The sequence below is a fragment of the Ovis aries genome, chromosome 3, assembly GCF_016772045.2.
Source record: "Ovis aries strain OAR_USU_Benz2616 breed Rambouillet chromosome 3, ARS-UI_Ramb_v3.0, whole genome shotgun sequence".
Classification (NCBI taxonomy): domain Eukaryota; kingdom Metazoa; phylum Chordata; class Mammalia; order Artiodactyla; family Bovidae; genus Ovis; species Ovis aries.
In genome coordinates this window covers 221,652,681-221,679,548 of record NC_056056.1, presented here as the reverse complement: position 1 = coordinate 221,679,548, position 26,868 = coordinate 221,652,681, and the positions used below count along the sequence as shown (strand labels likewise).

The 26,868-nt window shown below is 38.3% G+C and overlaps 1 protein-coding gene across 1 annotated transcript in view; it reads left to right on the top strand.

The window, feature by feature from the left end:
• Positions 1 to 26,868, top strand: part of SMC1B (structural maintenance of chromosomes 1B) — an 83,244-nt gene that overhangs the window by 38,118 nt on the left and 18,258 nt on the right. Inside the window, exons 13-18 of the mRNA XM_012175771.5 lie at positions 10,902 to 11,039; positions 11,339 to 11,455; positions 13,265 to 13,371; positions 21,478 to 21,619; positions 22,700 to 22,845; positions 24,439 to 24,592. Of these exons, the coding sequence (XP_012031161.2) occupies positions 10,902 to 11,039; positions 11,339 to 11,455; positions 13,265 to 13,371; positions 21,478 to 21,619; positions 22,700 to 22,845; positions 24,439 to 24,592 (804 nt within the window). The remainder of the gene's footprint in view (positions 1 to 10,901; positions 11,040 to 11,338; positions 11,456 to 13,264; positions 13,372 to 21,477; positions 21,620 to 22,699; positions 22,846 to 24,438; positions 24,593 to 26,868) is intronic.

Below are 26,868 nucleotides of genomic sequence, written 5' to 3'. Positions count from 1 at the left end.
AATCCTGACTTGCCCACTTACCAGCAGTATGAGCTTGGGCAAGTTCCCTAGCCCCTTCGTACTTTGAACCTTTTAGAGTTACTTTAAAGATTAAATCAGCTATTCAAGATAAAATGCTTAATGCCTGACAAAAATGTAAGCACTATATAAATATTTGTTGTTAGTATACCTTTACTTACATCTCTAAGATGATTTCCTACACGTGAGATTTCTGGGTTTGAGGATGTGTGTATTTAAAAAGTTGATAGATGCTGCTAAATTCCCACTGAAAGAAAACCTGTAGAGTTTGTATGTCCCTAGATTGCAGCACTAGGTACTAGCAAATATTTTAATCTTTGCCAATCTGGTAAAAAATAAAAATTGTTTGAATATGCATTTCTTATAACTGAGGTTGAGCATTTACTCTTACATTTATCATTTGTTTATTTACTCATGTATTTTTTTTCTGTGAACTTATTAGGCTATTTGTCTTATTAGCTACTTTAAGAATTATTTGTATAATAAGCAAATTACTTCTTAGGCATGTATGTTATAAATATACTTTCTATTCAGCTATTTTTGTTGGCTATATTGAAGTATAATTTGTATACAATAACAGTCACCAATTTTAAGTGTACGGTTCAGTAAGTTTTGACAAGTGTATGTATTCACCACCAAAATTCTGATATACAACATTTCCATACCCCGCCACACGCAGTTCCTTTGGGCTTCTTTGTAGTCAGTCCCTTCCCCAGGACTTCGTAGAACCTCTGGACCTGGCAGCTCAGTCTACTTTCTATCACTGTAGCTTTTTCTCACTTAGAATTTCATATAAGTAGAATAATCATACAATAGTAGTCTTCTGTTTTATGCTTTCTTCATTTAACCTATGCTTTTGAAATTCATGTTGTGTGTATCAAAAGTTTATTCCTTTTTGCTATTCAGTAACTGACATTTAACTTTGTTTTGTCACATATGTATTTTTAATCCTTATGTAACCAAATTTATTAATCTTTTATAACTTCTGGATTTCAGTGTCATGCTCAGAAAGACATTATTCTGAAAATGACAAAAGAAATTCAATAATGCTTCCACCCATAGTATCATTTATTTGAATATTATAATCCCACACACAAATTTACTTGAAATGTAAACTTTCAGTTCAGTTCAGTCGCTCAGGCGTGTCCGACTCTTTGTGACCCCATGAATCCGCAGCACGCCAGGCCTCCCTGTCCATCACCAATTTCCAGAGTTCCATCGAGTCAGTGATGCCATCCAGCCATCTCATCTTCTTTTGTCCCCTTCTCCTCCTGCCCCCAATCCCTCCCAGCATCAAAGTCTTTTCCAATGAGTCAACTCTTCACATGAGGTGGCCGAAGTACTGGAGTTGCAGCTTTAGCATCATTCCTTCCAAAGAAATCCCAGGGCTAATCTCCTTTAGAATGGACTGGTTGGATCTCCTTGCAGTCCAAGGGACTCTCAAGAGTCTTCTCTAACACCGCAGTTCAAAAGCATCAATTCTTCAGTGCTCAGCCTTCTTCACAGTCCAACCCTCACATCCATACATGACCACTGGAAAACCATAGCCTTGACTAGACGGACCTTAGTCGTCAAAGTAATGTTTCTGCTTTTGAATATGCTTTCTAGGTTGATCATAACTTTTCTTCCAAGGAGTAAGCGTCTTTTAATTTCATGGCTGCAGTCACCATCTGCAGTGATTTTGGAGCCCCCCAAAATAAAGTCTGACACTGTAAACTTTAAGAGATACTAAATCAGGATTATGCTTTTAGATTATTTATTTTTCCTATTTAGCTTTCTTCTTTTGTTTATACAAATGATCGATTTTTTATTCAAGGAGGTGTTCTGGCAGAGTTACTCAGCTAATTTTAATCTTTTTCTATAAACATGAGACCACAAACAAACTATGCTTTGATCTAAGGTATACAAAAATTAAACTTTCAGAGATTTTACAAATTTAGGCCTAGGCACAGGGGAAGTTTCAGGAATGTGGCAGCTTGAATGAATCTGGTTTCCTATCCGTGTTTATACTAGGTTCCCACCTGTGTCTGTCTCAGCTGACCCTAGTAGAGAGTTGGGTGTGAATGAGATCTTGGGTTCTGGGAAAGGCCACCAGGAAAAGCTGAGGTAGGGCTTCTCTTTTGATCTTTGAAGAGAGCTAGGAGAAGAATCAGGGCATAGGGGAGTACTGAAAGAAAAGAAAGAAAGCTCAGTCGTGTCTGACTCTTTGCAACCCCATGGGCTACAGCCCGCCCGGCTCCTCTATTCATGGGATTTCCCAGGCAAGAATACTGGAATGGGTTGCCATTTCCTTCTCGAGGGGATCTTCCCGAGCCAGGGATCGAACCCAGGTTTGATCTGCATTTCAGGCAGACGCTTTACCATCTGAGCCATCAGGGAAGCCAGGGGAGTCCTGGAGGAAGGTTAAATATTTGTCCCAGGCTTAGTCTTGACCCTCATGAAGCTAAATATTAGTAGGTTATGGCCCCCCAATTCCTGAGTTTGTGGGAGAAGGCAATGGCAACCCACTCCAGTGTTCTTGCCTGGAGAATCCCAAGGACGGCGGAGCCTGGTGGGCTGCCGTCTATGGGGTCGCACAGAGTCGGACATGACTGAAGTGACTTAGCAGCAGCAGGGAGACCAGAGAGACATCTTTTCCTCCATCTCTGAGTGGGGCACTGGCAAGTTTCTGTTGTAGTTGCTGGCCTTTGGAGAATATCTATGGGGCATCTGCCACTGGGGGTGCTTCAGTATGCAGACCTGAACCTCAAATAGGCAAAAAAATGCATAAATGCATTTAAGGTGTTCCAGGAGCCATCAACACTTGAACAAAAAACTAGAAGCATTAAAGAGATATGGAGTCTTCCCTGGTAGCTCAGATGGTAAAGAATCTGCCTGTAGTGTGGGAGGTCTGGGTTCGATCCCTGGGTAGGGAAGATCCCCTGGAGAAGGGAATGGCAACCCACTCCCGTATTCTTGCCTGGAAAATCCCATGGACAGAGGAGCCTGGTGGCTACAGTCCATGGGGTCGCAAAGAGTTGGACATGACTGAGCGACTAACAGACACAGGGAGATACAGTGTAATGTTGACCCTCTCTGTAACGCCACTCACAAGACTATTTTCACAAAAAAGGAAATATGTGTTTCTAAACTATAGAATTAAAAGACGCTTACTCCTTGGAAGAAAAGTTATGACCAACCTAGATAGCATATTCAAAAGCAGGGACATTACTTTGCCGACTAAGGTCTGTCTAGTCAAGGCTATGGTTTTTCCAGTGGTCATGTAGGGATGTGAGAGTTGGACTGTGAAGAAGGCTGAGCGCCAAAGAATTGATGCTTTTGAACTGTGGTGTTGGAGAAGACTCTTGAGAGTCCCTTGGACTGCAAGGAGATCCAAACAGTCCATTCTGAAGGAGATCAACCCTGGGATTTCTTTGGAAGGAATGATGCTAAAGCTGAAACTCCAGTACTTTGGCCACCTCATGCGAAGAGTTGACTCATTAGAAAAGACTCTGATGCTGGGAGGGATTGGAGGCAGGAGGAGAAGGGGACGACCGAGGATGAGATGGCTGGATGGCATCACGGACTCGATGGACATGAGTCTGAGTGAACTCCGGGAGATCGCGATGGACAGGGAGGCCTGGCATGCTGCGATTCATGGGGTCACAAAGAGTCGGACACGACTGAGCAGCTGAACTGAACTGAAACTATAGAATGCAATAGATGGATTGAAGGATAGGATCGCCGTTGTTGAGATCCACATTAAAACCTGGAAGACAAGTGAAATAGTATCTTAGTGTCAGGGGAAAAATTGCAAAGGTAAGAAAATAGTGAGAAAATAGAAACTTAGGTAGACTCAGGAGTCTTGGTATGAGAATAATAAAATTTTCAGAAATTGGAAAAAGAGCACAGAGAAGTAATTTTTTAAAAAAGAAAATGTCTCTTAAACTGAGGATCCACCTTAATTTACCAATTGAAAGGACACGCACAGTTGCATGTGGGATTAATGAAAAAAGGCACACATTAACACAGATGTAGTTCCCTAAGTCCTAGGGTATAGAGGCAGTGCTAAAATACGTCACCCCCCTTCAGAAAGATTCCTTATACATAAAAAAAAAATCAAGCTTGTATTATAAAACTAGTTGAGACTAGAGTAAGAGCTGTAGGCAATCGAGGGAAAAGTACTACATCCCAAGATATTTACATTTCAGGAACCTGCAGATAAGCAGATGCAAAAATGACATCATCCACATGCTCCACGTGAAAACACACCAGAGAAAGTGCTCTCAGCAGCACATGTGTTAGAACAGACCTAATTGTAACAAATGAGCAGTGCTAACCTAACTCAGCAAAACCTGGGAAATAGAGATGGAGAGAAATGAATATGTCCCACAGATCTTACCTGTGAGGAGATGAAGAATATTCTGAAGATTGTATCTTGGTGGGTGGAGGAAGTTGGGTGGAACTAGAATGTTTAAAAGTACATTCAATTAACATGGGAACAAATAGCAAAATAACACAAGAAAGAATAAAGGATAAAAAGTAAGATGGGGGAAATAAAATTTTTGCTAATCAGTCATTACAGTAAACATGAGTAGATTTAAATTTCCCATTAAAAGACCAAGATCGGACTTCGCTGGTGGTCTAGTGGCTAAGAATCTGCCTGCTAATGCAGGGGACATGGATGTGATCCCTGGTCCAGGAATTCCGATCCCACTTGCTGTGCACCACCCGCTCAGCCAGTGCACCACCACTACTGGGCCCATGTGCTGCAACTGCTAAAGCCCTTGTGGCCTAAAGCCTGTGCTCCGCAGCAAGAGAAGCCACGGCAGCGAGAATCCTGTGCCCCACAGCTAGTGAAAGCCTGCACACAGCAGCAAAGACCCAGTGTAGCCAAAAATAAATACATAAATAAAAATTTATATGTTAATAAATAAAAAACCAAGATCCTCATAGCTTAAAAGGCAAAACTCAGCTAAATGTCATTGTAAGAAACTGTCTTAAAATTGAATGTTGAAAATTACGGATGAGCACCTGGCAAATGCAGACAGAACAGGGGTGATGGTATCAGACAAGGTGAACCTTAAGGTTAAGAATCTTCAACTATATAGCAAGCTTTCAGTGAGCACTGAGTAAATTGAATAAAGAAGGATATTTAGTTCAGTTCAGTCGCTCAGTCGTGTCCGACTCTGCGACCCCATGAGAAGGATATTATGTATTAAAAAGTAAGATCTCTATTTTAAACCTCTTTTCAGCGCATACTACCTAAATATTTAAAACAAAGCTAGTTAACAGAAATGAAATTATAATGAAGCATTTCACTGTATGTATGTCTTTCAAAATTGGACACATCTAAGTAGACAAAAACAATAACTTAGAGGAATTGGTAATTCAATCAGTAAGCTTAAATCCAGATTCTATTTCTAACACTAGCAATGTGGCTCTGAGTAAGTTACTTAAACGCTTTAATGCTTTAATTTTCTTATCAATAATAATGGGTATAGTAATAGTACTATTTCATAGCATTGTTAAGAGGATTAAATAGGTTAATATAAACTTTACAAAACATGTGCTCAATAAATTTGAGATATTATTTAAATTAGCTGTGAAACACTAAAAACTGATCATATGCTTGTCCACAATGGAAACCTCAGTAGTTTTTTTAGAGATTTTTATAGATCATTTTGGTTATAATTTAATGAAATAAAAATAGTGACAAATTTTTTTTGTCTACATAGAAATTAAAAAATGTACCTCTCAATAGTTTAGGGATCAAACAAGTAATCAAGAGGAAAATTACAAAATGTCTCAAAAATGGTGAACACAAAATCTTTGAGATACAGTAAAGCTATATCAAAAGGAAAATACATTATTAAAAAATAAAAATGAAATATAAGGGAATTTATTACTTTAAGAAATTGGAACCACAAAATAAAGAAAACAATAACAAAAATTTTTAAAGCTACAGTTAAATAGAAAACTTCAGATAGAAAAGGGTAAATCAATCTAAAAACTGGTTGTTTTGAAAGACTAATAAAATAAATAAACCCTGCAACTCTAATGAAGGGAAGAAAAGTTAGAAGTAATCATATGCAGATTAGGAATGAGAAAATTAGAATAATTTTAAGAGACTTATAAGCAAATAATTATATAATTAAAAATTAAAAATCTGTATGGATGATGTTCAAAAAAATATTAATTGCCAAGATTGATCAGGAAAAAGTGGAACATTTGAAAAATTAGACAGTGGCAGGGAATGGTGTAGTTGGCTGGCCCAATACCTTGCCACAACCTTTTCCTTCCTTGCTTGCATCTATTATAGAATCATAAAACTAAATTTGATTTCTGAAGTTTTCTTATAGCTGGTAGTGGCCGTGTGACAGCTTTGGCAATATAAATGGGAATGTTCGTATTTTCCTTTGCATTTTTCCCTTCCTGAGTGGAATGCAGTCGAGAGGACTGGAGGTGCAGCAGCAGTTTTCTGCCAAGAGAGCAAGCTTGAGTATAAAAGCCATTGTATTAAGAAGCCAGCACTGTTTGATAAAAGCCCAATATGGGCTTCCCTGTGGTAAAGAATCTGTCTGCAGTGTGGGAGCCACAGGTTTGATCCCTGGGTCTGGAAGATCCCCTAGAGAAGGAAATGGCACCTCACTCCAGTATTCTTGCCTGGGAAATCTGATGGACAGAGGAGCCTGGTGGGATTACAGTCCATGAGGTTACAAGAGTCTGACATAACTCAGTAATTAAACCACCACCCACCATACCCCAATACAAAATAAAAAGTGTAAAAAAAAGAAAGCTGAAAGTTAGATGCTGTTGTTGAGGAACTGCATCATTGTAGACTGCTTTTGTGTGAGAAAAATAAAGCCACATTTTTTTAAGCCACTGTTAGTTGAATGATCTCCCATTGAAAACAGACTCCAGGAATGCAGAATAATGAGGCAGCTATGGAAAAGAGTGTGGCAACTCACAAGAAATTAAAAATAGAATTATCAAATGATCCAGCAATTCTCCATCTGAGTATATATACCCTAAGGAATTGAAAGCAGGGTCTGGATAATACTAGTTAATAGTATTAGATAATAACAGTATTATTGCTAACATAGTAGCATGTTCATAACATCATTATTCGCAATAGTCAAAAAGTAGAAGCAGCCCAAATGTTCAACAGATGAACAGAATACGGTCTATACATATAATGGAATATTATTCAGCCTTTAAAAGGGAGGAAACTTAACACATGCTACAAAAATGGGTGAATTTTCAAGATGTTATGATACATGAAATAGAACGTGAAAGTGAAAGTCACTCAGTCGTGTCCAACTCTTTGCAACTCCATGGACGACTGTATAGTTGATGGAATTCTCCAGGCCAAAATACTGGGGTGGGTAGCCTTTCCCTTTTCCAGGGGATCCTCCCAACCCAGGGATTGAACCCAGGGCTTCTGCATTTAGGGTGGATTCTTTGCTAGCTGAGCCACAAGGGAAGCCCAAGAGTACTGGAGTGGGTAGCCTGTCCCTTCTCCAGTAGATTTTCCTGACCCAGGAATCAAACTGGGTTCTCCTGCATTGCAGGCAAATTCTTTACCAACTGAGCTACCAGGGAAGCACATGAAATAAGTAAATTACAAAAAGACAAATATTGTATGATACTGCTACTCGTATGAGGTCCCTAGAACAGTCAAATTCATAGAGGCAGAAAAGTAGAGGACAGTTGCCAGGGCCTGGAGAGTAGAATGGAAGCTTGTTTCTTGGGTATAGGTTCAGTTTTATAAGATAAAAAGAGTTCTGGAATTGAACCATGTTTATTACCATATGTGAAACATATTGCCAGTCTAGGTTCAATGGATGAGACAGGGTGCTCAGGGCTGGTGCGCTGGGATGATCCAGAGGGATGGGATGGGGAGGGAGATGGGAGAGGGGTTCAGGATGGGGAACACATGTATACCAATGGCTGATTCATGTCAGTGTATGGCAAAAACCACTACAATATTGTAAAGTAATTAGCCTCCAATTAAAATAAATAAATTTTAAAAGAAGAGTTCTGGAACTTGGTTGCACAACAGTGTGAATGTACTTAAAAACTGTTGAACTACACTTTAAAAATGACAAAGATGATTAATTGTATATATATTTTGCCACAATTAAAAAAGATTAGGATCAGATGGGTTTATAGCTGAGTTCTAATATAATTTTCATGTAAGCCATTCTATATCATAGAAGAAGATGGAAATGTCTCAGTTTATTTAATATAGGTAGTATATCTTTAATATCAAATATTATAAAGATAACTACAAAAATAAAACTAAAGACCGACTTTCCTTGTGAGCATAATGTGTAATTTCTAAATATCACTGCTGAGTATTTAGCAATGTAGTGATAGAAAAATACATCTGTTGAATAGAATTTGTTCTAAGAATACATGGGTGTTTCGGTGTTGCCATCAGTCAATATAATCCATTACATTTACAGATTAAAGGCAGGGGAAAAGTCATGTGATCCCAATTAGATTTTATAAAGGTCAGCAGCTGGTCCTAATTAAAGTTCTAAGTAAAAGAGTAGTTTGTGGAAATTACTTAAAAAAAAAATCTCTTGCCCAAAACAACAGAAATAATTGATTAAATGCTGAAACATAAAAATTATTTTAGTTAAAATCAGGAAGTAAACAGATATCTGCTATCACTGTTATTATTTAACATAGTCTTGGAAGTGATATTAATTAGGCACAAAATGAAATAATTTATATACATTTTTGAGAAGGAGAAAAACCTTTTTCTGATAAGACTAGTTTTAAAACTACTAGATTTAATAAGGTAATGAGAGTGCTACATAAACAAAACTCTGTAGTTTTTCTCTATACTGTAAAAGAGCATCTAAAATTGGGAAAATATTCTACTCACAATAGAAATAAATGTAAGTATAAAGACACATAACTATTAGAAAACTAAATCCTACTGAGGGACAAGACAACACCAAAGAAAAGACATACTATATTCTTGGGTTAGAAGTTCTCCAGTTAATATAATTTGAATGCAAGTTCAAGTAAGATATTAGCAAGGATTTTTTATTTGACAAAGTGATTCTCTAATTCTTAGAAATGAATTTCCAGAGACTAGTAAAAAAAATATGTAACAGAAGAGAGTGTGGTAGAACTTCTATTGGAAGTTCTAATGGACAGGTTAATTGAGAAAGAATAGGAACTTCAGAAATGGGCCCAGTTATATTTGACAATTTAACATACAACTGGGATGATATTTTGGGCTTCCCTGGTAGCTTAGACAGTAAAGAATTCACCTACAATGTGGGAGACCTCAGTTCCATCCCTGGGTTGGGATGATCCCCTGGAGGAGGGCATGGCATCCCACTCCAGTACTCTTGCCTGGAGAATCCCATAGACAGAGGAGCCTAGTGGGCTGTAGTCCACGGGGTCGCAGAGTCAGACACGACAGAGTGACAGAACACAGCACAAAATGATAACTTTAGTTTGTCGAGAAAAGAAGAGAGAGATGGTGTTGGGCTTCCCTGGTGGCTCAGCTGGTAAAGAATCCGCCTGCAATGCGGGAGACCTGGGTTTGATCCCTGGGTTGGGAAGATTCCCTGGAGAAGGGAAAGGCTACCCACTCCAGTATTCTGGCCTGGAGAATTCCATGGCAAAGAGTCAGAAACAAGTGAGCGACTTTCACTTTCATTGGCACATCTAGGGAAAGTTAATTTTGTGCTCCATATTATGGCATAAAACTAAGGATAGATTGAAAGCTTAAATTAAAAGTAGTATTTTAAATGAGGATAACAGCCATTGTATAAAATTTTTTAAGGTTTAAATGAAGACTGTTGGTTTTATGCTATCAAAGAGTTCTATAAATTGATTTGAAAAAGCCACGATAGAAACATCTAGGGAAAGGAGGGGTTTAGGCAGTTCATAGAGGAAATCCATATGGCTAATAAACCTGAAAAAATGCTCAGTATAGAATATAGTACTCAGGATTACTTCATGCGTATCAATAAGAGTTGGGAAATATATATATGCTAGTAGACTTATAAAGAAACACATACTCACTCATACATCATTTATAGAAATAAGAATGGTTAAAGCTTTGGAAAAGCAGTTAGTACCAGCTAGTATAATAAGAACATCAACACCTTTGACCCATTGATCTCACACTGGGGAATCTATTGCATAGAAATAAAAACAGCAGTATTTAAGGGTACGCACCAAAGTGTGTTACTGCAGCGCTGTTTGTGATGGCAAAAACCTGGACACAAAATGAATGTCCATCATTAAGAGTGAAATAATTTTGTTACAGTCACAATGGAATAATATACAACCATTAAAAGAATTAATTTAGAGCCTTATCAGTTGACTTTTGTGAGTAACTGAATGAGTAAAGCAGGAGGTAGAAAAGTATGTCTAATGTGATTCTAAAATTGCAAAACAGACTGGCAAAAACATGTAGGTGAGTATGTATACACGTTTTCCTATACAGACTTGAAGTAAAAAATATAGAACATATATGAGGGAGTTTATTTGGTTGAGCAGTAGGATAGGTGAAGAGAGAAGGAAATGGATGAGGCAAGCCAAGAAGGCACTAAAGAAAGGCAACAAAGATCGCATGGTCTCATTTACACCATTCGTGTGCCTTGGGTAGAACGTGCACTCCCCATTCTTCATTTTCTTGCCTGTTTCCTGTGAGGACATAAGTGAGTTTTCTGAGGAGGCTGTATGGCATCTTGGTTACTCCAGATGACTTACGCACTTAGTTGCCCAATCTTTTATCAGAAGAAGGGAAGGTAGAGTTGTGGATATAGTTACATGTAAAAAGCAGTGATTTATGATCTCTGAAAGTACTGTGAAAAGTGAGAGTGTTGTCTATTATAAAGTGTTGTTATGTCTCCCTTTCTTTTTAGGATTTAATGAAGATAGTGCGCAAGGAAGCAGATTTGAAGCAAATACAGGCTCTAATACAAGGAACTACTACACGACTCAAATATGCACAAAGTGAACTAGAAATCATTAAGAAGAAGCACCTTGCTGCTTTTTACCGGGTAATATAGATTTACATAAAATTTGATGGAAATTGGGACCAAGGCATAGAATTTCAGGAATTACATTTATAAAGCACCATGTAATTTTTATACTTTCCCTTGTGATTGAGGTATATTATAGTCCTTTAAGTTACTTTATTTTTATGACTTTATTTTAATGTTGTTATTCAGTTGTACCTGAATTTGCCTTATCTCACAGAGTCTCTTTTTTTTCTGAAAGATACCTATCATGTTTTTGGCTTTACTGTATAAAGCTAATATAGCCATGTTAAAAAGACATTTTTCTTTTTTATAATCAGGAACAATCTCAGCTACAAAGTGAACTACTAAATATTGAATCTCAATGTGCCATGTTGAGTGAAGGAATCAAAGAACGACAACAAAGAATTAAAGAATTTCAACGAAAGATAGATAAGGTTATGAGTAATATATTTATTACTGAATGGCATATGGCTTGGTTCTAGATCAGATACCAAATTTAAGGCTTCTTCAATATGTGCTGAAGCAAAGTTTGATAAATGCTAAGTTTTATTGGTTTGCCAAATTAATTTCCTTATATTGTATTAGTTTCTTTGTATCCCTTGTATTTTTTGAGACGCACTATTGCTCATCTCAAGGGACCATGAGTACTAGTACATGGTTATTCTCTTCAGCTGTCCATCCTCTCCTTGTCCATTGTAAAATTTGCAGTCATTTTCTTTCTTCCACTGCCTAAGAAGGAAAAAACGTTGTCCCTTGTGTCATCTTTTAAGGTTGTGTATTCACTCAGTAATTTTGTCTTGAACATTTATTATATGCCAGGCACAGCTGCTTTGGCTCTGGAGTACGAAAGATATGATCATCTAACCTCTGCTTATAAAGTAACAGGAACTTTCTGGCTTAATTCATTCCACTGTTGCTTATCTTTAACCTTTAAAACATTGTCTGTCACACCATCACTCAGTAGCTTTCACCCATTGCCTCTAGTTCTGCCTTTTACCACATGAAACTACCCTTATGTTGCCCCTTAATTATCCTTTTCCGGGTTAAATATCCCTAATTACTTATTTATTTATATTTACTATGGATTTAAGACCAATTCTGGTAACCAGCCTTTGGATACTCTGTTGTCAATGCCTAGAATAAAAAATAATGTGAAAATACTGTCTGACCAGTATAGAGTACCCTGGAACTCTGCACACAGAAACATAATTTTACATGACTTGGATTATCTCCTTATACAAATTATAGATTACTGTTGCAATAGTCATATCACTTTCATATTTAAATTACGTTCAACTGAAGTGTGAAACTTTTTTACATGTCCTGTTGCTAAAACAGGTCTCTCTTATCCTGTAATTGTGCATAAATGCCGGGCTTTAAAAATCTTTGTGACCCCATGGACTGTAGCCTGCCAGGCTCCTCTGTCCATGGAATTAATTCTCCAGACCAGAATACTGAAGTGGGTAGCCATTCCCTTCTCCAGGGGATCTTCCCAACCCAGGGACTGAACCCAGGTCTCCTGCATTGCAGGCAGATTCTTTGCCTTCTGAGCCACCAGGGAAACTCTTAAAATATTAATGTTAAATGTTACTTTGTTGGATTTGGCTTATTCTGGTTTTTCCAAATTTTCTGAATGTTAATTCTATGCTTTAGTCCTCTTGGTTTTATATTATTTAAGAATCTATGAAATGAATCTCCAGTCCAGGTTTGATGCATGATACAGGATGCTTGGGGCTGGTGCACTGGGATGACCCAGAGGGATGGTATAGGGAGGGAGGTGGGATGGGGGTTCAGGATGAGGAACACGTGTACACCCGTGGCGGATTCATGTTGATGTATGGCAAAACCAATACAATATTGTAATTAGCCTCCAATTAAAATAAATTTATATTAAAGAATCTATAGTATTACTCATAAAGAATATTTTCTGTATTTATATAGAATGTTATATTTTAGTATGGCTAAAGTAAACATTCCAATTTTGTATTAAACACTTCATAAAGCCAAAGCACTTAAAAGGCCACCATGAACTTTCTTATTTTGTTTTTAGAATAAGAACTTTGAAAATAGGTAAGTGTAGTTAACTAAAGAGAAAGCACCAAATTTACAGAGTAGTGATGCTTGTCGGAAATAGTCTGTCCTAACCCAGAAAATCTTGGTGGGAAAAACATAGATTTAAGGATTGTCTATATATTTTTGTGAAATTGATTATTAAACCATTTGGTTTTAAAATAATTTAAAAGGTTGAAGATGATATTTTTCAACACTTCTGTGAAGAAATTGGTGTAGAAAATATTCGTGAATTTGAGAACAAGCATATTAAACAGCAACAGGAAGCAGATCAAAAAAGGTATTTTTATTAAAAGATGTTGGTAAGCAATTATTTATATGTAAATGTAACTATTATTTCATAATTTAAAGGAATTATGCCTGAGGTGGCCTTTATTTCAGTTCATCAAGAAATAGCTAATAAACATTGCTGTTTTTATAAAGAGGTCTAATTCTTTTATTCCACAATTTTTAAAGAGAAAAAGCACAAATATACACAGTAAGAGAATGGGGAAATAATTACACACACCGTGGTTATTAAAATGTACTTAGTTCTCTTTAAATATCCATATGTGTAGATAAAGTTGTATAACCTTTCTATAAACAAACAGCCTCAGGCCATTTGCCAGAAAAGAGGATATTCCCTTCTGTTTCTAGCTTGCTGAAATTTCTTTTATTATGAGTGAGTGTTGAATTTTGTCAAATACTTTTTCTGCTGTCTGTTGGGATAGTAATACTTTTGGAGTTTGGGGGGAGGTGGCTTATTAATATACTAAATTACAGTGATTGATTTTTAGAATATTAAACCAACTTAGCATATCTAAGATGAACCCCACTGGGTCATGTTGTATTATTCTTTTCAAATATTTTTGGATTGACTCATTAAAATTTTGGTGTGGATTTTTATATCTGTATTCATGAGAGTATTGGTCTATAGTTTATTTTTCTTGCAAATATTCTTTTTTACATTTTTGTATCAGGTAATGCCAGACTCATAAAATGAGTCAGGAATTATTCTCTCCTCTGTTTTTCATGGAGTTTCTGTAGAATTTTATTATTTTTTTCCTAAAAGTTCGGTAAATTTTGCAAGTGAAGCCACTGGTGCTACCCACTTTTCTTTATGGAAATATTCTTAAATTACAAATTCAGTTTCCTTATTAGATATAAGGCCATTCAGGACATCTTTTTTCTTGAGTAAGCTTTGGTAGCTTGTGTATTGAAAATAACATTTGTATATTTCATCTGAGTTATCAAATTTATTAATATGAAGTTATTAACATTTCCCCTTTCATCCTTTTCAGTTTTGTAGGATCTGTACTGATGGCCCTTTCATTCCTGATATTGCTAATTTGTCTTCTTTTCTTCTTGATGTCTAGCTAGAGTTGTATCAGTTTTATGGTCCTTTGTAAGACCAGCTCTTGACTTCACTGATTTTTCTCTATGGTTTATCTGTTTCTGTGTAGTTGACTTCTGTTCTTAACTTCTTTATTTCCTTGATGCTACTTATTTTGGGTTTAATTTACTTCTCTTTTTTCTTACTTTTTAAGATAGAAGCTTGCTTTATGTATTTTATGCTTTTCTTCATTTATAATATAAGCATTTTAGCTGTTTATTTTCCTTTAAGCACTGCTTAAGCTCTGTCCTACTGTTGCTGGTATGTTTTATTTCATTTTCATTCCATTTAAAATATTTGTTAATATTCTTTGTGGTTTTGTTCTGTGATCCATGGGGTGTTTAGAAGTATTGTTTAGTTTAACAGAAATTGTTGTGATGGGGGGAGGATTTAGATATGTTTCTGTTACTGATTTTTATTGTGATAAGAAATATATTTTGCATTATTTAAATCCTTTGAAGTTGATTGATGCTTATTTGATAGCATGGCATGTGTTATATCTTAATAAATATTCTGTGTGCTATTGAAATGAATATGCATTGTTCTGTTGGGTAGAGTATTTTCTGAGTAGCCTTTAAGTCAAGTTGATTGGTGTCTTTTGTGTACTTACTAACTCTTTGTCTAATTGGTCTAGTGTTCCCTAAGAGAGGAGTTTTAAAATTTCCAAGTATTTTTGGATCTGTCATTCTCTTCAGTTTTCTCAGTTTATGTTTCATGATGTTTAAAGTTCTGTGATTAGGTACATTCATGTTTGGGATCATTATGTCTTTTTGAGGAATTAATCCTTGCTCCAGAAAGAATGAAGAAGCTGGGCCAAAGTGGAATCAATACTCAGCTGTGGATATATCTGGTGGTAAAAGTAAAGTCCAGTGCTCTGAAGAACAATATTGTATAGGAACGTGGAGTATTAGATCGATGAATCAAGGTAAATTGGATGTGGTCAAGCAGGCGTTGGCAAGAGTAAACACTGACATTTTAGGAATCAGTGAACTAAAATGAACAATAAAGGGTGAATTTAATTCAGATAACCATCTACCACTGTGGGCAAGAATCCCTTAGAAGAAATGGAGTAGCCCTCATAGTCAACAGAAGAGACCAAATGCAGTACTTGGGGCAATCTCAAAAGCAACAGAATGATCTCGGTTATTTCCAAGGCAAACCATTCAACATCACAGTAATCCAAGTCTATGCCTCAGCCAGTAATGCTGAAGAACCTGAAGTTGACTGGTTCTGTGAAGACCTACAAGACTTTCTAGAACTAACAACAGAAAAAGATGTCCTTTTCATCATAGGGGATTGGAATGCAAAAGTAGGAAGTCAAGAGATACCTGGAGTAACAAGTAAGTTTGGGCTTGGAGTACAAAATGAAACAGGACAAAGGCTAATAGAGTTTTGTCAAGAGAACACACTGGTCATAGCAAACACCCTCTTCCAACAACACGAGATGGCTACACATGGACATCACCAGATGGTCAATACTGAAATCAGATTGATTATATTTTTTGCAACCAAAGGTAGAGAAGCTCTATACAGTTAGCAAAAACAATCTGGAGTTGACTGCAGCTCAGATCATGAGCTCCTTATTGCAAAATTCAGGCTCAAATTGAGCAAGTAGGGAAAACCACTAGGCCATTTAGGTATGACCTAAATCAAATCCCTCATGATTGTATGGTGCAGGTGACAAATGGATTCAAGAGATTAGATCTGATAGAGTGCCTGAAGAACTATGGATGGAAATTCATAACACTGTACGGGAGGCAGTGACCAAGACCATCCTAAAGAAAAAGAAATGCAAGAAGGCAAAGTAGTTGTCTCAGAAGGCTTTACAAATAGCTAAGAAAAGAAGAGAGGTTTAAGTCTAGGGAAAGATATACCCAACTGAGTGCAGAATTCCAGAGAATAGAAAGGAGAGATAAGAAAGCCTTCTCAAGTGAACAATGCAAAGAAATAGAGGAAAACAACAGAATGGGAAAGATGAGAGATTGCTTCAAGAAAACTGGAAATATCAATGGAACATTTAATGCAAGGATGGGCACAATAAAGGACAGAAATGTTATGGACCTAACAGAAGCAGAAGTGATTAAGAAGAGATGGCAAGTAGAACTATACAAAAAAGATCTTCACGACCCAGATAATCACAATGATACAATCACTTACCTAGAGCCAGATATCCTGGAGTGTGAAGTCAAGGGGCCTTAGGAAGAATTACTACCAACAAAGCTAGTGGAGGTGATAGAATTCCAGCGGAGCTATTTCAAATCCTTAAAGATGGTACTGTTAAAGTGCCGCACTCAATATGTCAAAAATTTGGAAAACTCAGCAGTGGCCACAGAACTGGAAAAGGGTCAGTTTTCATTCCAATCCCAAGGGAAGGTAATGCCAAAGAATGTACAAACTACCATACAGTTACACTTATTTCACATGCTGGCAAAGTCATGCTCAAAATCCTTCAAACTAGGCTTCAGCAGTACATGAACTGAGAACTTGCAGATGTACAAGCTGGATTTAGAAAAGACAAAGGAACCAGAGATCAAATTCCCTGTATTAGTTGGATCGTAGAGAAATCAAGGTAATTCCAGAAAAACATGTACTTCTGCTTCACTGACTATACTAAAGCCTTTGATTGTGTGGATCACAACAAACTGTGGAAAATTCTTAAAGAGATGGGACTACCAGTTGACCACCTTACCTGTCTCCTAAGAAACCTGTATGCAGGACAAGAAGCAACAGTAAGTACCGGATATGGAACAACGGAGTGGTACCAAATTGGAAAAGGAGTATATCAAGGCTGTATATTGTCACTCTGCTTATTTAACTTATATGCAGAGTACATCATGCAAAATGCCGGACTGGATGAATAACAAGCTGGAATCAAGAGTGCCAGAAGTAATATCAGTGACAGTATCAATATGCAGATCATACCACTCTAATGGAAGAAAATGAAGAGGAACTAGAGAGCCTCTTGATGAAAGTGAAAACAGGAGAGTGAAAAAGCTGACCTAGAATTCAGCATTCAAAAACTAAGATAATGGCATCCAGTCTCATCACTTCATGGAAAATAGGGAAAAAGTTGAAGCAATGACAGGTTTTATTTTTGTGGGCTCCAAAAATCACTGTGAATGGTGACTGCAGCCATGAGATTAAAAGATGCTTGCTCCTTGGAAGGAAAGCCATGACAAACCTAAGCAGCATATTAAAAAGCAGAGACATCACTTTGCTGACAAACGTCCATAGACTGAAAGCTGTGGTTTTTCCAGTAGTCAGGTATGGATATGTGAGTTGGACCATAAAGAAGGAGAGCACCGAAGAATTGACGCTTTTGAGTTGTGATGTTGGAGAAGACTCCTGAGTGTCTCTTGCACTGCAGGGAGATCACACCTGAATATTCATTGGAAGGACTGATCCTGAAGCTCCAATGCTTTGGCCACCTGATGTGAAGAGCTGACTCATTGGAAAAAACTCTAATGTTGGGAAAGATTGAGGGCAGGAGAAGAAGGGGGCAACAGAGGATGAGATGGTTGGATGGCATCACTGACTCAACAGACAGGAGTTTAAGCAAACTCTGGGAGATACTAAAGTACAGGGAAGCCTGGACGTGTACACCCCATAGTGTCGCAAAGAGTTGGACATGGCTTAGCAACTGAACAGCACATTAAATATTACTCTCTTTTTGTCATTACTGCTGTTGTTGCCTTTGTATTAGTAGTATTTAGCACAGTGTCTGATACAATTAGTGCTTTAAAATGTTTCTTATATGAATGATTCTATTAGCAGGTCATGTGAGGGAGGGTAGATGGAGAGAGGATGAGCTATAGTTGATATTGGAATTATTTTTTTAAAGATATGACTTTTACTGATTTATAGTTGATATACAGTATTATATAGTTACAAGTATACAGTGTAATGATTCATAGTTTTCAAAGAATATACTCCATTTGTTATTATAAAATATTGATGATATTCCCTGTGTTATTCAGTATATCATTGTAGCTTATTGTATACCCACTAGTTTGTACCTCTCAATCCCCTCCTGCTATGTTGCTCCTTTCTCCATCCTTCTCCTCATGATAACCACTAGTATTCTTGCCTGGAGAATCCCAGGGACGAAGGAGCCTGGTGGGCTGCCGCCTATGGGGTCGCACAGAGTCGGACACAAGTGATGCGACTTAGCAGCAGCAGCAGCAGCAGTTTATTCTCAGTGTCTGCTTCTTTTTTGTTATATTCACTAGTTTGTTGTATTTTTTTGGATTCCACATATTAATTATAGCATATAGTATTTGTCTTTGTCTGACTTACTTCACTTAGCATAATACCCTTCAAGTCCATCCACATTGCAAATGGCGAAATTTTCTTCTATTTTATAGCTGAATAGTATTCCACTGTGTGTATATATATATATACACGTATAGTGAAAGTGAAAGTGAAGTAGCTCAGTTGTGTCCGACTCTTTGTGACCCCCCTGGACTGTAGCCTGGAGAAGGCAATGGCACCCCACTCCAGTGCTCTTGCCTGGAAAATCCCATGGACGGAGGAGCCTGGCAGGCTCCAGTCCATGGGGTTGCTAAGAGTCAGGCACGACTGAGCGACTTCACTTTCAGTTTTCACTTTCATGCATTGGAGAAGGAAATGGCAACCCACTCCAGTATTCTTGCCTGGAGAATCCCAGAGACAGAGGAACAGCCTAGTGGGCTGCTGTCTATGCGGTCGCAGAGTCGGACACGACTGAAGCGACTTAGCAGCAGCAGCAGGACTGTACCCTACCAGGCTTTTCTGTCCATGAGATTCTTCAGGCAAGAATACTGGAGTGGGTTACCATTTCCTTCTCCAGGGGATCTTCCTGACCCAGGGATTGAACCCAGGTCCCCTGCATTATAGGCAGACGCTTTAACCTCTGAACCACCATATCACATCTTTATCCATTAATTTGTTGATGAACACTTCATTTGCTTCCATATCTTGGCAATTGTAAATAATGCTGCTATGAACAGTAGGGTTCAGTTCAGTTCAGTCGCTCAAGTCATGTCCAACTCTTTGCGACCCCATGAATTGCAGCATGCCAGGCCTCCCTGTCCATCACCAACTCCCAGAGTTCACCCAAACTCATGTCCATCAAGTCGGTGATGCCATCCAGCCATCTCATCCTCTGTTGTCCCCTTCTCCTCCTGACCCCAGTCCCTCCCAGCATCAGAGTCTTTTCCAATGAGTCAACTGTTCGTGTGAGGTGGCCAAAGTATTGGAGTTTCAGCTTCAGCATCCGTCCTTCCGAAGAACACCCAGGACTGATCTCCTTTAGAATGGACTGGTTGGATCTCCTTGCAGTCCAAGGGACTCTCAAGAGTCTTCTCCAACACCACAGTTCAAAAGCATCAGTTCTTTGGCGCTCAGCTTTCTTCACAGTCCAACTCTCACATCCATACATGACCACTGGAAAAACCATAGCCTTGACTAGATGGACCTTTGTTGGCAAAGTAATGTCTCTGCTTTTTAATATGCTCTCTAGGTTGGTCATAACTTTTCTTCCAAGGAGTAAGCATCTTTTAATTTCATGGCTGCAGTGGGGTGCATGTGTCTTTTTTATTTAGAATGTAAATGGTTTTTATTTACATTCAGTTTTTTTTTAGTATGTACCCAGAAGTGCAAGTGCTGGGTCATAATGGTAGTTCTATTTTTAGTCTTCTTTTTTTATTTTTAGAAATCTCCATATTGTTTTCCATAGTGGCTGTACCAATTTACATCCCTATCAACAGTGTACCAGGGTTCCCTTTTCTCTACATCCTTGCCAGCATTTGTTACTTGTGTTCTTTTTAACAATAGCCTTTCTGACAGGTGTGAGATGAATTTGATTTGTATTTCCCTGTTGATTAACAGTGTTGAGTATCTTTTCGTTTGTCTGTTGGCCATCTGCATTTCCTCTTTGGAAATAGTCTATTCAGATCTTCTGCCCATTTTTTCATTGGTTGTTTGGTTTTGAGTTGTTTGAGCTGATTGTATATTTTGTATATTAACACCTTAGCAGTTATATCATTTGCAAATATTTTCTCACATTTAATAGGTTGTCTTTTCCTTTTGTCAGTGGTTTCCTTTTCTATACAAAAAGTTTACAAGTTTAATTAGGTACCATTTGTTTATTTTTGCTTTTATTTCCTTTGCTTTAGGAGGCAGATTCCAAAGAATGTGGCTACAATTTACGTCAAAGAATATTCCGCATATGTTTTCCTCTAGGAGTTTTATGGTTTCTGATCTTACATTCAGGCCTTTAATCCATTTTGAGTTTATTTTTGTATATGGTGTTAGAGGATGTTCTAATTTCCTTCTTTTACATATAAAAGAAGTCCAGTTTTCCCAGCACCACTTACTGAAGAAACTGTCTTTTTGATACTGGACTTCTTTATGGGGAGGTTATGAAGCTCGCATAGTAGGAAAGAACATCAGGAAAGAACATGTTCTTGAACTCCCAAGTTTGGAGTTTGTGAATGAACTACTATTTGAAAAGATTAATTGACTAAATAGAATAAACATATGAATTGTAACTTAAAGAAAAAGATAAGAAAACTATAGATTGTAAAGGATTTGAGAAACACATTCATATGCAGTATATAAATCCTGATTCAAACAAACCAGTTTTTTAAAATTAATGAGAATCAGGAAATTTGGCAAAGATAGCACTTTGATATTAAGAATGTTATTATTTCTACCTATAGAAGTTTATGGTTATGTATTAAAAGTCACTTCACTTTCAGAGAAACATTAAAATACTTATTGATGAAATTACATGATGTCTGAAATTTGCTTTAAATAATTCAGTGATGAGAAGGAGTAATAAGTGGGATTATAGGTAAAACAAGATAAACCATGAATTACTTATTAGGGTTGGGTAATAGCTGTATGGAAATCCATTGTAGTGTCCTGTTTTTTATGTTTGTATTTGAAGTTTTCTATAATAAAAACCAAAAAATTTTTTTAAAATTAAAGGACTCTGTTTACTACTTTTAATGCTTGACTTTATTATACTAGATTAGAATTTGAGAAACAAAAAACTCGGCTTAATATTCAACTTGAATATAGTCGCAATCATCTAAAGAAGAAACTGAACAAGATTAACACATTAAAGGAAACAATCCAGAAAGGGAGAGAAGACACTGATAACCTGAAGAAGGTAAGTAATGATGCGTGACCAAAGTGGCATTGAAATGATGACTTTCTTTGATGAATAAGCATTTGTTGAGTTCCTGAAAAGCTCTAATAGTGATAGAAGGTGGAGAAGGGGTACAGATTTGAGAAATACTTGATGTAAAATCCGCACAGCTTCATGACTTTCTAGATGTTGAGAGCATGGTCCTGAATTCTCACTTGGGTGATTGGTGGATAGGAGGAGAGATTGCTACTGCTAAGTCGCTTCAGTTGTGTCCGACTCTGTGCGACCCCATAGACGGCAGCCCACCAGGCTCCCCCATCCCTGGGATTCTCCAGGCAGGAACACTGGAGTGGGTTGCCATTTCTTTCTCCAGTGCATAAAAGTGAAAAGTGAAAGTGAAGTTGTTCAGTCGTGTCTGACTCCTAGCGACCCCATGGACTGCAGCCTACCAGGCTCCTCCGTCCACGGGATTTGCCAGGCAGGAGTACTGGAGTGAGTTGCCATTGCCTTCTCCAGAAGGAGAGATTAAGGAGAGAAAATTCTGGACCTGTGGAGTATGACTTCCCTGTGTGACATCTAAACAGCAATTTCCAACAGGTAGTTAGCAAGTACATGGATAACAGGAGAAGTCTAGGCTGGTTTATGGGAGTAGATTGAATACATTATGTAAATTCAGAGAGTAGGCAGCGAAGAGCAGTGGAGCAAGGATGGAGTTCTGGAAGGAATGGTTGCCTTGGTTATGAAGACAGCCACGATCCCCAGGGTGTGAGGGGAAAGGAAGTGAGCAAAGTTAAAGTGAAAAGGCTAAAGTTAAAGCCAAGAAGGTAAAGTCTGGTAGGAAGAAGGTTTTCACTGGCAGTGGAAACAGAAGTCAGATGGCAGCAAGCTGGGAAATGAATCCAAAGTGAAAGAGAAAGGTAGGTAGTGATTACCTGGTAGTATAAACAGGAGTGGGTCACATTCTAAAGTGGAGGCTCTGGCAGCATATAGGACAGGGTTTATCTTAGAATGACTGGCATGGTTGTATTAATAATAAAATGACCTGTTGGCCTTACTAATGTAAAAGATGGTAAACCTGTAATGTAAATCATCTCCATACAGGTTGAAGAAAATTGTCTTAAAATTGTGAATGAACTCATGGAAAAACAGCGGCAACTTAAGGATGAATTTGTCACTCAGAATACCAATGTTGAGAAAGTCCAAGCTCAAATTGAAGAGGAACGAAAGAAGTTTTTGGCCATTGATAGGTGATTAAAAAGTTTATCAGAGTTTAAAAAATGTTTACCATCAATTTGAAATTTATTATAGAAGTTTTGTTATTTGAATATGTACCTTTATGTGGCTTTTGGTCTCCTATTGCATCTATCAAGCATTGCAACTTAGGGGAAAAACCAAGAAAGGTGGTTAGTTGTTTAGAGTGTACAGTACTTTTAAATGAGTAAAAAGAGACCTATACAAAGAGTTCAGTTCAGTTCAGTCGCTCAGTCGTGTCTGACTCTTTGCCACCTCATGAACTGCAGCATGCCGGGCCTCCCTGTCGTCCATCACCAACTCCTGGAGCTTACTCAAACTCATGTCCATTGAGTTGGTGATGCCATCCAACCATCTCATCCTCTGTCATCCCCTTCTCTTCCTGCCTCCAATCTTTCCCAACATCAGGGTCTTTTCAAATGAGTCATTTCGTCGCATCAGGTGGCCAGAGTATTGGAGGTTCAGCTTCCTTACCATAAATCTCCTTGACACCGGCCCCTTCCTGTTAGGAAGGCCCTGCTGGTCTGTGTGACAGAGCATAGCGAGTGAGGCGTAGAATCTGGAGCCATGCTGCATGGTTCCAGGCCCTAGCTCTGCTGCTTATATATGGTGCCTTCATTTTCTTATCAGTGAAGTGAGAATGGTAATAGTGCCTACGTCATAGAATAGTCGTAAGGATTAAATGAGTTCATATGGTACTTGGAACAGTACCTGGCATACAGTGAGCATGTATTTGCTGTGACGATGATCAGTAGCACTTTGAGTCCACTGGCCTGTTGAACCAGTGACATCTGCTCTCCTGTGTGATTGACATAACCGTAAGTGAACAGGTGCAGTGAGTTCTGTTTTTGCTCAAACTCTTGAATATTTCACAGTGTTCAAAGTCTTAGTGTTTCAAGATGCTGCCAGAAAATTCTTTGTCTAAGATTTTTGAGTAGAATTAAGTTTGTTTACAGATGATTTTTTTTTTGGCTCATATTTAATTTAAATAGAACCACATCTCTATCATCAGATTTTTGAAAACCATATAATTCTTAATTTATTTTCTTTTATTTTTAGTCTTCTGGGTCCTCTTTAAAGTCCCCCCTTTTGTTTCAACTGGATTCAACTTGGTTTTTCCCCTCATTAAGATCGAAGGCCTTACATTAGTGGTGGTGATGGTAGTAATAAAGTTAGACTCTTAAGTGTGTAATGACTTAATTGGTAAGACATTTATCTTGCTAACAGACACTTTCTCTTGGTTTGAGGCTCTAAAATGTAGAACTTATATTGAGAGAGATACAGCTTGAAAAATTGTACAGATTTAAAACTAAGGTAACTTGGAGAGCACTGTATTGTTGCTAGCCTGATTAAAGTAATAATGTTTATTATTGGAAATGTTCCCTTGGATTAAATAATTATATTCATGGCCTTTGTCAGGAGTGTTAAAGTTTAAATTACAAGCATTCATGGACTAACTCTGCAACTTAGCAGCACTTGAAAGAAAAAGTTTTTTTTTCAAGTAAGTTTATAATCATGTTTTTCTTCCTTGATGGAACTTTATGTAATTAGTAAAATATAATCACTTTTTTATATCTGTGTATTTGCAGGGAAGTGGGAAAATGGCAAAAAGAAGTTGTGATCCTTCAGAGTTCTCTGGAACAGAGTCGGTTAGAGAAGCATAACTTGTTGCTTGACTGCAAAGTTCAAGACATTGAAATAGTTCTTTTGTTGGGGTCGCTGGATGACATCATTGAAGTGGAGGTACTCTAGCAAGTGATTTTAAATATGTGCAGTTGTGTGGAACTTTATGTAGGCCTTTGTCTGCTTAGGCTTCCCTGGTGGCTCAGAGGTTAAAGCATCTGCCTCCAATGCGGGAGACCAGGGTTTGATCCCTGGGTCGGGAAGATCCCATGGAGAAGGAAATGGTAACCCACTCCGGTATTCTTGCCTGGAAAATCCCACGGACAGAGGAGCCTGGCAGGCTACAGTCCACGGGGTCGCGAAGAGTCAGACACGACTAAGTGACTTCACTTCACTTCACTTTGTCTGCTTAGTGAAGTTGTAGCCATGCAGATTCTTAGTCTTGTTCTAAAGCTTTATTAGGAGCAGAAGAAACAGCTCGTCTGGGAGGGGAAAAGGGCAAAATGATCCTCATTATGGAAGACTGGGCACTTTGTATAGCTCTCTTATTTCTCTCGCTAATCCGTATCCTTTTAGCTCCATAGGACCAGTTTCTTACATGTATATAGACACCCAAGAGGAATCAGAACTAAAGCCATGGGAGTCCAGGGGCATTCTGGGGAGGTGGGGTAGCCACAGTCCGTTGCAGGCAGGGGCACATGCCTGATAGCGTGAGCAGTGCTGTACTCTGGGAACACTGTCGGTGGTGTGTGGAGGGATCTTGTTCTGCACCTTCACCAACAACTTGAGGTCCTTTTCAGTAGAAACATGCTTCACTGAGTCTGTCCAGGTGATGAGAGTGTGGGGAAGGTGATAATAGATACCCAGGGAGTCAGAAGATGAGACTGAAGTCTCCTCATGGTGGACATTTTTCTGTTAGCCTCCTTTGCTTTCTCATCACATTCATACTACACAGTACTCTTGAGGTCGGCGGGACGCTTATATACCCTTTGTTCTGCTGCTCACGTTAGGAAAGATATGACAACATAGTTCAAGAAGAGTATCTTACTATTAGCTAATGCAGAGGATGGTGAACATAGTTCTTTTACCTCTCAAATTATCTTTTAAATCTTTAGTGATCTCTTCCTTGTAGTCCCCCTTCCACCTCCCTCCTCCCCTTTCTGCTTTGTCACCAGTCAGAAATCCATGCATTTCCCTCCAGTTTCTACTCCAGAAGAGGCGTTCAGTCCTTTGGTTTCTTCAGTATGAAGTAACTGTGAAACAGTTTTTCTCTTGTTGATTTCGACTATTTCTCATAGCATAATTCTGGTGTTACATTATACTCAAAAGTCTTTTGCTGGGGGAAGGGGAGAGATTCCCTGGCAGTCTCACTGCCAGGGCCCCCAGTTCAATCTCTGGTCAGAGAACCAATATCCTATAAGCTGCACAACTAAGCCTGAAAAAGAGTCTTTTTTCTCTGTTTTAGCAGAGATTACATCCCGGATGGAAGGAAAGGAGAAGCCACTTTACTGGCCACAAATGTCATGAGCCCTGCTCAGATGGCTTTAAAGGGGGAATGGGAGGTCAGGGGATAGGACTGAAGTGGAGGATGCCTCCCCTGTGACATGGTCCAGGAATTTGAACACTGTGGAGAACTTAGTATATATTGGCTTTATTTGTTCAGATCAGCTTTCCTCACGTGGCTGCAGCTGTAACCACTAGCTTTGACCAGAGGGGGAAGACACCTCTCTCCTGCCCTCAGTTAGAAAACTCTTGAGGAAGAACTCTAACTGGTTCATTCTGGGTCATGTGTCCACTCTTAAGGGTGCAGAAAGAGGGAAGGGAGGGTCTGTAACAGAAGAAGTGGATGGAAGCAGAAAAGCAGTACTCACAATAATATAGAGAGAAATGGAAAGTCTGTTTAAAAGGCTGTAATTTTAGAAGAGGTTTGTCATTGAATATTGTAGGAGCAGCAGCAGCTTTAATGACTGACATCTAAGTAAGTGCTGCTGGTCAAGTATTGCTGCTGCTGCTTTGGTCCTATTGTTTTTCCAGTCAGTGAACTTTCAGAATTATTCTCCAACATATGTGCCCACCATGAATGTGAAATTATTTACTTGTTTATTAGGGTGAATGACTTTCATATTCATAGTGGGTTATTTCAAAGCAGGTATTAATACCTTAAGCTAGATTAATACTGAATCGTTATCTAGAAAGGGATACTTCTGCTCTACTTTGTGCTGGTCAGACCACATTGGAATATTGCATTTACTTTCTAAAGCATGATGTTGTCTGAGAGTAAAGTGTCCACGATAGTGAAAAGGCCCAGACTGTGTCATGCTGGGAAGAGAAGTCTTGGGGAATATGGTTATTCCCCTCCAGTAGAAGAAAGTCTGTCACAGAAGACAGAACATCCT